This window comes from Rhipicephalus sanguineus, chromosome 6 (assembly GCF_013339695.2).
Source record: "Rhipicephalus sanguineus isolate Rsan-2018 chromosome 6, BIME_Rsan_1.4, whole genome shotgun sequence".
In the NCBI taxonomy this organism is placed as follows: Eukaryota; Metazoa; Arthropoda; class Arachnida; order Ixodida; family Ixodidae; genus Rhipicephalus; species Rhipicephalus sanguineus.
Window position 1 is genome coordinate 101,171,563 of NC_051181.1, and position 12,357 is coordinate 101,183,919.

Below are 12,357 nucleotides of genomic sequence, written 5' to 3' on the forward strand. Positions count from 1 at the left end.
GGCCGGAGAAATGATCTCATAACAGCTTTCGCTGTAAAGGGGGCTGTTGTTGTGATCTCATAACAGCTTTCGATGTAAAAGCTGACAATACTTGTCAAGCGACGTAAGTAATTAGAAGCATATGACCATTTGATTAGTGGCTGGCAGAGAACGGCCCACTTCTCGCCCTTCATAAGTAAGGTTTGACGCAACTTTTAATGCCTTTGGCTTATTTTTATTACTCATAGCACGTTTATATCACCCCCTAGAAATTATATTTTGTGTCTTAGTAAACAAGTAGAACGGGCTAGTTGGTACAGATCCATCTTCGTAGAAAGCGCTGAACCACACACAGGGACAGCAAGAAAGAAATACACTACACAAGCGCTTAACTGCAACTCAACTGTTACTTGGAAAAACGAACATATAAAAAGGTAAAAGAATGAAGACAAAACAAACAAAGAAGCCCACGTGTCATGCCAGTCACCATTCATCCATTATTGCCTAACACACCATTCAAAAAGTGAAGTTCTTTCTGTGTAAGCGAGATAAAAAGACGGTGCGCTCACGCAATCAAAATAATCCCGTTTCATTTCTGCAGCTTCAACTATCAATCTCGTTACCATATCCCGGTCGCGATACAAATTGCAAGTGTTATCGAAGTGCGGCACGCAACCACAATCATTCCAGTAGATAGCCAGGTGGCCATCCGCTCACTTCTGCACCTTATTATCATGTTCTTTTAACCGCTCATTGATACACCTTTCAGTTTCTCCAACATATGCGCGGCTACACGACAAGGGCATTCAATACAAAACAGTCTGTGCACACGGAGCATAATCATTGCGATGGTTGATTTTGCAACACATTTTTTTCTTTCGGGACAGGGCAACAGGGCATAGTGTTCTTCTTGCTGTCCCTGTGTGTGGTTTTGCGCTTCCTACGAAGATGTATATTCTGTCTTCATCGTTTTAACTTTGTAAGGAATTGAGCACGAGGGCATTGGCTGTTTGAGAGGTTTCTAAAGAACATATACGCTCGCACTGAAGCGTCAGCTGCAATTTGTCAGTGCTGCCGTGTGGTGATTACTTTCGGCTTATTAAAATAAATGCGAATAGTGAATAGAGATAAAGCCGCAAAAGATTTCTCTAGCGAGCTAATTTACCTCCCCGTCCACAAAGCTCGTGGGGGAAATTTCACGGAATATTACGTACTAGGTATACGTATTTTCTTCCCCCCTCATCTTCTTGCGCACTATTTCATGAGGCAGACAATTGAATAATTATGTGCACGCAGCGGCAAATCCGACCAAGGAAATGATTTTTGGATATCGTATTGTTATACCGTTCTTACGGCTCGCTCAACAAAATCACCTGCTTGTATGACGCGACCACGAAGTGAAATATGCTCGCTAGAGAGCTAACAAATACGGATCAAGCTAAGCCTTCTGCAGCGCAAACCTGTTATTACACGCGTATTGAGCAGAAAGGTCAATTACTTACGTTGGAAGTCACTAAAAATTGCACACTACTGCGCGAAAGCGCCGGCGCAGGAGCAAACAAACAAAAGGACGCCTTGCATATACACGGACGTGACGTCAACAGAGACGTTGGGCAGACGTTGGGCCAGGTCGCGTTACACGATTCCCGTCGCGGCAGTCACTGCCTTTCTCTCAACTGTGTTTGACTTATCAGCAAGTGCGCCGGCCATGGCTGGAAACGCAGAGGCGAGGTCTCCAAACAAAAACAGCGGCATCTTTCTGAACGTTCGAGTGGAACACTTCACGCCTGGTAAGGCACTTGCGATCTTGTTACTGCTTTGGCAGGACGAGGGGGAAAAAACAGAACGAACGAAAATGCCTGACAGAATAACAATGGACGGAGGACATGCGTGCGGCTGTAATAATAAGATGGAAGCGCTGGAAGTACAGGGCTAAAAAATCGAATAGCTGCCGCGTTCCTAAACTGCTAGGCGTAATTAGATTTGGCTTGACGCGACAGCGTGACAGTGGTGCACTTTCGAAAGAAGCGGTCGAGAAACGGCGGGGCACCGACAACATGTCGCGTTTTTCTGCGGCTGTGCGAGGCGATGCGGAGGAGGTCTTCTAAACACTGCAGCTTCGTAATGCGATATTGTCGGTGAAGTAAAACAGCGGTTTTTGTGTTTTCCTCCTCGCGAGATTGCGTAAACTATAGTCCAAATAAGGTACACAATTTTCGCGAAAAACGGAGGTCGACCTCAGCTTGAGATTTCGGGCCTGCTAATCAGCTTTCGGAGATTATGGATACGGCGCCATTATTTCGTCATTCGCTTCTGCAGCGTTTGCACCGCATTTGCATATATCGCACTCGTTTCTGATAAAGGCACAGTGAACTGAGCATCTGACGAGCTGATGCAACTAAGCAGCGAGCAGCTGATTGGCTGATGCAACAAGCCGGCGCCTTTGCTGCTATCAGCACCCGCTGCGACAGGTAGACGCCGTTCCCTGCCGCGGAGACTGCCACCACGTCCTTTCTTTCTCTCTCTCTCCCTCGCCTGTCGCGGCTTCGTTCCAACGCGATGGGGCATACGCAAACATCTGCGCGTCGGCATCACGCCACTCCGTTTCGCGCGCCAAAACACGTCTCCGATCCACGTCACACGTGATGATCGGCGCCCTGCGAGTCGCGCGCAGCTCAGCATCGCGGCGTTTTGTCAGCGTTTGTCCTTCGGAAGCCGGCATCCAGTCAGCGCCAGATATTGTGTGCGCGTTCGCCATGTCTCGACGGCAACTCGAGAACGTCAAGCGAGAGACACATCTGGATATGGACAGCGCGTGGGGTATACGTGAGTCTTACAATACTGCGTGTTCCCTTTCTGGGTCCTGGTCGTTTACGCGCGCTTGTTTCTTTCATAATCATTGAGGCTGTGCGAATTTAAATTTCGCACTGTTATGCCAACTTTCGTTTGCCCCGAAACGCCTACACTTTTTATTGCAAGATGGAGTGAGAGATCGGGGATACTTCAGAGAGGCCGAAAGAAAATTTAAACTGGATTGTAATTAGAAGTACATGTAATTAACGTCAGATTGCGAGCAGTAAGAGTTTCGCGACATTTCTGCGTAAATAAATTATGAAGTTTAATCGTGCTTAGAAACCTCTTTTTTTTTTTAAATTGCTCCATAACAGAGCGACACCCTTATTTTTCTTTCAAGCACATCCGGTCCAGCGCTTACTTCCGGTCTTCCGATTATTGAGAAGTGTTCTATAAAATAAAACTGGTACGAAATCGATAATTATGGTTCAAGTTAAGATGCACATGATATCGGAGCATAAGTTTACCTCTTCGCTACCGAACAAGGACTTAAGCAAGAAAAATAGACGCAATTTGCAAAATCTCTCAGAAGTGCCAAGAAAAAAAACATTGCGACAAAAATTTTGATTTCAAAGGCTACGGCGTTCCACAAACGAGGACTTTAGTTGCAAAAGTGGCGAAAGCACCACCGATAAATGCGAATTCAGACTTTCAGTGCTTCAAATATTTTTAATTAATTCCCAAGACCAATAGCACGAATTTTGTAAGCACTACATTGTGTGCAAGAAAAAAGGTTAAAGGGGTGGTGCCATCAAATTTCGAGGCTATAACAAGCCTGTTGCGGGTTTCCTCTGTATGCAAGGACACTCCACACGAAGCGTCGCACACAGCAAATGTTTACAATATATTTTAATTCACTTCCAAAGTGTACCTAAATGCCCATACTCCCGACCGAGACCCATCGCTAGCGCGCCAACACTGACGTAGCTCTGTAGGATGGGCAACGAAAGTTGTAGTGACGTCACACCAGATCTGCTGTAGTGACGTTAGTGACCTCCGGACCTCTGCCACCTCCGCAACGTACGTACCGGCTGTAGCGAACTAGAATATATTCTAGTTCACTATAGTACCGGCATAGCATCGGGTGCTACATCACTCGCCGAGTTTCTATCGCTTCCTGGCTAAGTGCGTCACAGCCTTGTGTGGTCACGTGACCAAGCCTCCTACACTTCTACGTCACTGCCCAACCTCGGCGCCCAGCAACCGAAACCGAAAGTTGTCCACATCAAAAGGCGATATTAAATTATTTAGCGAGAATACATGAATCTTGGTGCGTGCATCATGCTTCCTGGAGCTATAGGAAACGCTTACAACAAAGAACGCGCAAGCCACAAATTTGGTGGCACCACCCCTTTAATTGCCAAACTTTAAGCAGTTAGCCCTAAGCAGCCACGCGATCTGCCCACCGCCATTTTGTTTTCATTCCGGCCTCTAGTATCGACTTACGCTGCACACTCTTGGAGTATAGACAAAAGGCACTCTGGGCGACGAAGGTGCGAGTTTTCATTCACACTGAGCAATTTGCTATTGGGTAATTCGCTAAATAAGCCATGCCCACGAACGTGGATACAGGTGGCGAGGAGGTTAAGATAAATGCCAATCAGCTGTCAGCTAAATTAATGAAATTTAATTAAAGGAGTTCATTGAAAGGGCAGACAGCTGTTTTTATTTATTTGTGAGCATCTGGGATCTTTGCGGCATCTGGCGGCGCCGACTTCAACCACGTGCTTCTTTTTATGTGGCCTCGGAGATCCGCGTCTGAGCTCGAGAAACACGCAGTTCATCCAAGGAATACACCAGACACCAAAGTCAAAAATTAGGGCCACCTACAATCATTTTTTTTCTCTCTCAGGGTAGAACACGATGTGTTTCACGCAGCTTGTTATATCTCTACGTGAAAGTTGTCGGTTCGTGAAAGAAAATGTTAACATCAGCGTCTAAAGGGAAGTGAATGCCTTCATGTGAACCACATTTCTCACGCTGTCCAAACTGGCATTTGCGACATCGTGCGGTGGCGACTGGAATTCGAGCGCCTAAATGAATGTGTGCGCGTGTGCGCACACATCCATTTGCGACATGGTAAATCATTACACGGCTAATCATGTCACGGGAATCATGACACGGTGAATGGCTAAGTATTGCGCACCCGTCCTCTCTCTCCAGTTAACTGTTCTTACGTGTTATCATGCTTAGTTCTCGTTATGTTACACCTGTGTCGCTCTGTCGATATTTACATACAGCCAGGTCTTGGGACAAAAGCTTTACTTCAATAAGCGATGCGTGTTGCACTTGCTGAACATGAGAGCTATGGGAAATACATGGTGGGGTGGCATATAATTTTCTTGAACCATTTCGCAACCAGCGTAGGGTATCCGACAGTGCTGCGGAGTTGCCACTCTGGAATTGGAATGACTCCGGAATCGTTCCACATTTCGCGACCCCGGAATGGAATGGCAAGGGAATTAAGCGCCTTTTGCACAGAATGGAATGGGATTGGAATTACGCCTTTTTCCGAAAATACAGCGACGTTTTCGTCCGACGCTCTGTGTTTCAAACTTCACACATTCGTAAGTCAGAATTCAACAATAAAGCAGTATTTTTGAAATGGCTTGGCTGATTACAATCACGGTACAATTTTAGGCAACGCGCCTACTACAATTCTGTCCTGATATAGACTGTGTTGCTCCGAAGTTTTGCTCTATTCTTCGCGTAAACGCGGCTCTACGCCGTTGGTATTCGTCGTACGGAACTACGGCGGCGGAAGACATTGCATACTTGCGCACAGGCGAACACAGAAAGTTCTCCTCACCCCAATCATGCTTGCAAGGCGCGCTTGACAAGCGTGAGTGCTGACGAGCAGTGCGGCCTAGTGTTCCGCATTCGATGCAAAAGCACAAGGTTCTTGAGCGGTGCACTGTTCCAAATAATGATTGAAGATCTAGAGGGTTTTGTTCCCCCTTAAACAAATCTTAGTTTACTCCACATTCACGACCGCACCAGGCGCGTGGCAAAACTGCTTAGTCTTCTTGAACACTACTTTTGTGAGCATAAAAATACGCTATGGCGTCATTTTAGCATTAATACATCTAAGCTTAAACAATATTAAAACATCACCATTTGTTCAAACATGCTGACCATGCAAATACTATAGGTAGCGGGAGAACTGCCCCTATGGGATTAGTATAGTGGTTGTACTGCACGAGATATGTCACCAAGCTACTATCCCTCGACCTTCGTAACGTGTTTTGCGTACTTCTGCCGTTCTCAATGCATCTGATGACATCAGCTTTATGGAGCGTTGATTCTTAACTCAATAAAGATATCGAGATGTCTTGCCTACGTTGAGGAATTACAGGAGTCGGAGTGGGAATGGGGTAAGTTTTTTTTTTTCATTCAGAGGAATTGAAAGGAATGGAATTGCGGCAAGTTCTAATTCCCGGAATGGAATTGAAATGGAATGGAGGCGCCCATTCCGCAACACTGGTATCCGACCGGATGCTTTTGTGGTTGACCTTCCTGCTTTCCATCTTTCGGTTTCTTTCCGTCCTGATCCCGCCTTACATCTAACAACACTGGCACATTCCGCGGACACGTAGAAATTATGGTTTTTAACTTCGGCGTTATACTCTCTTCGTGACCCAAAAAGACACGCTTGAACTAATAAACGAAACATACGGCTTTTTTTTTAATATGGCGTAATGCAAACGTTGCTTTGAATTTTTAATATGTCTTTGTTTACTGAGTCCTATTTTTTTCTATGTTCTGGACTGTTTGTTTCGTGCGTGTCCTGTCATTTCTTCGTAAGTTGCGCATTGTCAAATGTGAATTGTACTACGTTGAACATTACTGCATCGTCGCCTTATGTTATCTTTGTTATGTAGGGCAGTGAGGATTGTCAGGCTTCTCGTATGTAATTTCTATCCCACTATCAAATGCGACTTCCTTGCATTGGTGTGTGCACCGAAGTTGTGAAAAATAAATCAACTCTCCTTTTGCGTTAAAATTAAAGCAAAAATTCAGTCGACTATGAAAAAACACGCCTAAAATCATGCAAAAGTTCCTTAGCTGAGGAATACGAGAGTGTTTATGCATTCCCGTTGTGATGCAGAGGAGTTCCCACTCGACAACATCCAGTCCAATCCATCAGAATGCTGGTCTCCCTCTCAAGTAACAAACAAGGTATTTATCGCTTTTTGAGAACATTACCCGCAGCTTATTTTAGGGCATTATTGGGAGGGGGTGGGTACACAAACCTTCCTAGGAGGAACCCACTGTCTTGCAGGGCAGCCAGATTGGGTGGAAACATATTGCCAATTCGCAAATCGTTAATGTGCAAAAAGAATGCTTGAAAATATCAGTCCTGGGGCTAATGGCCGAACTTTAAATTCGCGATCTGCACAGGAGGAGTGATAGTGCGCCGCTTGCAGATAATCTGAAACATTGATTCATGTTTGCTTGTTATAGACTGAATAGAAACGTTTCAGTGTAAGATCGCGTCTTCGGTCTTTCAAAGATGGCCACTTAAGATTTCTCCTCGTCTTTCGAGAGCTTTCAGATCGATCATATTTCTGCAGAACAAATCTAGCTGCGATAGACTGATTACGATCAAGGGCATCAATGTGTACCTTGTGAAACGGATCCCAGACAGGACTGGCATATTCCAGTATACCCAGCTATGCTAGCTATCTCGATCCTAGAGCTTGAAAATATGTCGACGCGCTCTATGGCGACGCGACCCAACGCAAGTTGCTGACTATCACCTGTAGTACGTAACACTATTTTTTGTCTTCTTTTTGATTGCACAATTAGGCATGTTTCGTTAACTAACTTTTGAAGCAACCAGTCTGGGAAAAAATTTTCAATGAGGAAGTTGTAGACCAGGTTGCAAAATGTCCGATTTAACAGTTTCTAACTATTTATCTATTGTTTTTTTTTCTGCTTACTACAGATTCCCACGAACTAAAAAAAAAAGAAATATACCACGGGACATACCCGCTTGCGCGCGCCCTTGCGCGTCGCAATTTCAGTGCTTCCTAACGTTCCGCCTGCAAAGACCATAGCATATGGCCGGGTGTGCTGCCTCGACAGGGCATCGAAGATGGTGGTGGCTGTGCGATGTACGCACGTTTCCTAGCGGCAGCACAAGCGATATCCCCTGAGCCTGCTTATCTTAGTCGTGAACCGCCGGCGAGACAAGCATATCGCTTGTACGCGGCACGTTATTGAGCACTGCAATGACGGTATGCATAAGCGCACAAGCGAGCATGTCACATGGTATTTTTTAACAGGCAAGCCTGTTCTAAATCGGAGGCTTTCATGCCCGGGTCGTGGTAGCGGTGTTCGTGGTAACGGCCTCACAGTGTGGTAGCGGGGGTCGTGCTAGCGGCCTCACAGTGTGAGCGAGACTCGGTAGGAAGGGGAGGGCTACGTGGGCTGCGAGAGGATGTCGGGAGCGGGCTGCGAGAGGCGAGGGCGGAGGATGTCGAGGGGTGAACCTTCGAGAAACGCGCCAAGATGGGGTTACAGTGAGTCGCAGTGGAGTGTAAAATAGCGTGTCAGTGTCAGTGTTCAGGTGATCGCGCTTTCAGAATGGTGAACGTTTCTCATTCTCCAGTAAAGTTCTTGTCATCTCATGTCCCGATGAAGAAGCCGCCCTATGTGAGCGTCAGCGAGAGTTGACGCGAGAACGGGCATGTCGTCGCCGAGGCGACCGCGACGTTCGCGCAAGAGAGGCCGAAGCTAAGCGCCAACGAAGGGAAGACTTAAAAAACATAGAAATACGGTATAGCCTGATGAAGGACGGGAATCAGCTTCGCCGTTTCGACAGTGTTCGTGAAGTGGAGCTGGCTAGATTTTTTCTTTGTATTTCGCGGACATCTGTAGTAAGCAGAAAAACACTAATACCTAACATATAGAAAGTTAGAAACGGTCTAATCGGACATTTTGCAAACTGATATACAACTTTCTCATTCGAACTTTTTTGTCCAGCTTCGCTGCTTCAAAGCTGAGTTAATTGACATGCCTAATTTGGCAATTAATAAGAACACAAAACATTGTGCGACATATTTCACTCAATAATGAGCAACATGCATTCGGCCGTGTCGTCATAGAATGCGTCGGCATATTTTTATTCTCTGGCTAGAGATAGCTCGAGCCCCCCTATAGGTCTGACGTATAGGCAAGGTATGCGGTTCATTCATTTCATACATTCATTTCGTAAACTTGAGGATAACCAAAAGGATAAACTCACGATTTTTCTTGTCCAGTTGTACTAATAAATATTAATTAGTTCAGTTTATTTATTGAATGACAGTTTGTTTCAAGGGTTGGAATTTGTAAATGAGAGAACAATAGAACTGCCCATCGAAAGAATACGGGATATTTCGTAACTGCCAACATTACGGGACACTTACAGAAAGTCTGAAAACAAGCACTGTGCATCTTAATTAACAACACAATAGCTAAAGCAGCTATTGCAGTAAAGAAATGAGACGTTACGAAGAGAATCTGAAGATTCTCTGACTCAACCGATGTGGTGGTTCAGTGTCTATGGCGCTGCACTTGTAAGCACAACGTCGCGGGTTCATATCCTAGTCACAGCGGCCGCGTTTTCAATGGGGGTGAAATGCAACAGCGCCCGTGTACTTAAACATAATGAATCGTTAAAAAAAAACTACAGCTAGTCAAAATTAATCCGGAGCCCCGGAGCTATACAGCGTTCCACTCACTTATAAAGGGGTTCTAGCATGTAAAACCCAATAATATAAAACTGTTTTCAGGTCCGTCGACAGTGTAAAATTATTTCGTACTGGTTGCTCCATTTTTCACCTGATTCTACAGGCAATTGGGTATCTTTTGTAGTACTGCTCCGCATTCTCCCACATGCATGCACTAGGATACACTCTAAGAAAAAAAAGGTGTCTTTTGACTTCCTTGCTACATATGTAACTCTCCCATGTATAACTCTTTTAGCTGCGAAGCATCTTATAGCGGAGCTCAAACCGGTGGTGGTGTGCGGCGTGACTACGCTTACTGCGCATGCGCAAACCCTCTCCACATACCTCCTCTCCACACAACTCCTCCCGCTCCCCTCTCCTCTTCCTCTACCCCTCACCACTCCCACTCCCCCTGTGAAACACGGGCTCGACATGCCGAAACGCTGCTTCGCATTGCCCCTCTCCTGCGCAACGCAGCGATGAGCGCCAGCGCATGCGCGTCCCCTCCCCCCTCTCTCTCCTCTCCTACGCTCCCTCCCCTCGCGCGCCTGTCGACCACGTTCCCCGCTCGCCCTGTGAGAATTAACGCCAAGGCTAGAGGGAAGACACGAGGCGCGTAGCGCTCCTCTTCGCGTTCCACGACGCGAGGATCGGTAGCATGCCCAACGAAAGCCAACGGAACGCAATAGTGCAAGTGCTCCGGCGTCGCATCGCCTCATGGTCCCATTTAGCGGGAGATGGTGTAATTTTGTAGCGTTAGCTACACTTGCCTAGCCGGAGCCGATTTCGCGTGGATCGTCATGAGCCGTGCTGCGCATGCGCAAGTATCAGTGATGTCACACAGCTGGCTCACCGGAGCCGGCATCTCACGCGCTCTTCCGCCACCGCCGCGCGCCGCTCGCCGCTGCTTGTCTGCGCGTTCGGGAGGAGTGGCCAGAGTGGCGTCGTAGCCGCGCCAGACAAACTGGCGCCGGCGCGCGCGCAGACTCCGCCACCGCCGCGGGCGACTCGCCGCCGCCGGTCTGGCGCTTTCCAGAGGAGTGACGTCGTAGCCTTGGCACGCGTATTGGTGCCAGCGCGCGCGCAGCTATTCCCCTTCGTTGTGCAGTCGCCGTCTGACACTGTGCTGGAGCCGCTTGATAGCGCCTCTGACTGGCGTTTGCAGGTGGGTAACGCCATGGAGTAGAAGAGCGCAAATGCTGCTCAACGGCGCAGAAGAGCCGAGAAGCTTATCTCATCGGATCCCGAAGTAGTTGCCTGGCAATTAGCGGTTCAGCGTACGAAGAATGAACAGAAGAAGGCTAATAATGCTAGACAATCTGGAAAGCTAAGAATAATCAGCTGAACGTTTGGCTAGCGCTACGTATATCCTGGCATAGCGGAGCTGAGCCACTGCAATCTTTTTGAGAGTCACGTTGACTCTCTTTCGAAGAGTCGTGGGACTCACGAATCTACAAAAGAGAGTTAGCGTGCCTTTTTGAAGAGTCATACACCTACGACTCTTCTAAAGAGAGTCAGCGTGCCACTATAAAGGGAGTTATCCATGGGAGAGTCACATGTTTAGGAAAGAAGAATCAATGGGCACCTTTTTTGCTTTGAGTGTACCCATCTGGTGCGTATCCCAATCTATCCTGTCCCCGTTTTCTGTCCTGTACTTTATCTCCCAGACGTCTCATTCTTTCAGTTAAGGGGGCCACAAACTGCAAAAGTGACGCGTTCTTGTGTAACAAAGTGCAGTGATTACAATGTTATTCCTTTGTCAAGAAAATTTTTACTAGCACTCATTGCGATAAACTGTCTTGAATCTTGTTTATTTTACCTGTTTGATGCTTTCTGTTTTAAACAACAAGCAAGTGGAAGAACGCACGCCACCCGTGATGCCATGCATCAAAATAAGCAATGCGCACGCCATCAACATATACGTCGGTGACCCGAAACAGCTGCCTAATGTGTTGACTGCTGCCGCTGGACTCTATCGATCTGCCATCGATGACCGTCCAGCGGAAAATTCAAGGCGTCGTGCCGAGGTGAGTCGTTGGGCTGGGAGGCATTCAAGTTCCTATGACGATTTTTACACATGCCTTCTGTTCGATCCTCTGCGCAGGATATTCGTAGGCTATAATGAGCGGCGTACAGTTGTCAATGCTGTCGGCCCCTGTCTACCCTTTAGGCAAATGGCAGTACGGAATCAAGCTGGCGTGGCCTAAAGCTGTCGCATAAAATTCGGTGGCTGCTTTAGACGCCGACCCCGGTGTGCGGAAGGAACACTTTCTTTTGCACTAGAATGTTGCGTGCGCTCACAAAGCCATCACAAAAACACATTAGGTTTTCTATGGTTTCGTCATTGTTGCACGAGTCACATATGGAGGGGTCTGTCATTCTTATGCTGAAAGAGTGTGCTTTTGCGAAAGCCACTTCTAACCACAGGCGGCACAGTAGAGTTGTGTCGCGGCGAGAAACGTGCGATAGAATGACCTGTTTCCTCGATGGGAAAGAAGCGAACAAAGCGCTGAATTTTAGACAAACACAGAGGAGGCAGACGACGACAGGCGCTGACTTACAACTGATCGTTATTTCTGTGAATTAGGCACATTTATTTGAAGCAGCTGAAATAGTACGCCTAAAGATAAATTAACTTTTTATCATTCAGATCATTCCCACGTGTTTGTGACACAGAGTAGTGATGCGGTGATGTTGATATCAGAGTGATGATAGCACATTAATAGCAGTCACGTGTGTTTTGTCTGTCACGGTATAAATGTGCCAACTTCACAGAAAGATCAGTTGTAGGTCAGTGCCTGTCGTTGTC

General features: G+C 46.8%; 1 protein-coding gene across 1 annotated transcript in view; it reads left to right on the forward strand.

Annotated features, from left to right (window-relative positions):
* The first annotated feature begins 2,731 nt into the window (after positions 1-2,731).
* LOC119396037 (uncharacterized) overlaps positions 2,732-12,357 on the forward strand; it is an 18,999-nt gene continuing 9,373 nt past the window's right edge. Inside the window, exons 1-3 of the mRNA XM_037663079.2 lie at positions 2,732-2,799; positions 6,941-7,011; positions 11,399-11,575. Coding sequence (XP_037519007.2) covers positions 2,736-2,799; positions 6,941-7,011; positions 11,399-11,575 — 312 coding nt within the window. The 5' untranslated portion in view covers positions 2,732-2,735. The remainder of the gene's footprint in view (positions 2,800-6,940; positions 7,012-11,398; positions 11,576-12,357) is intronic.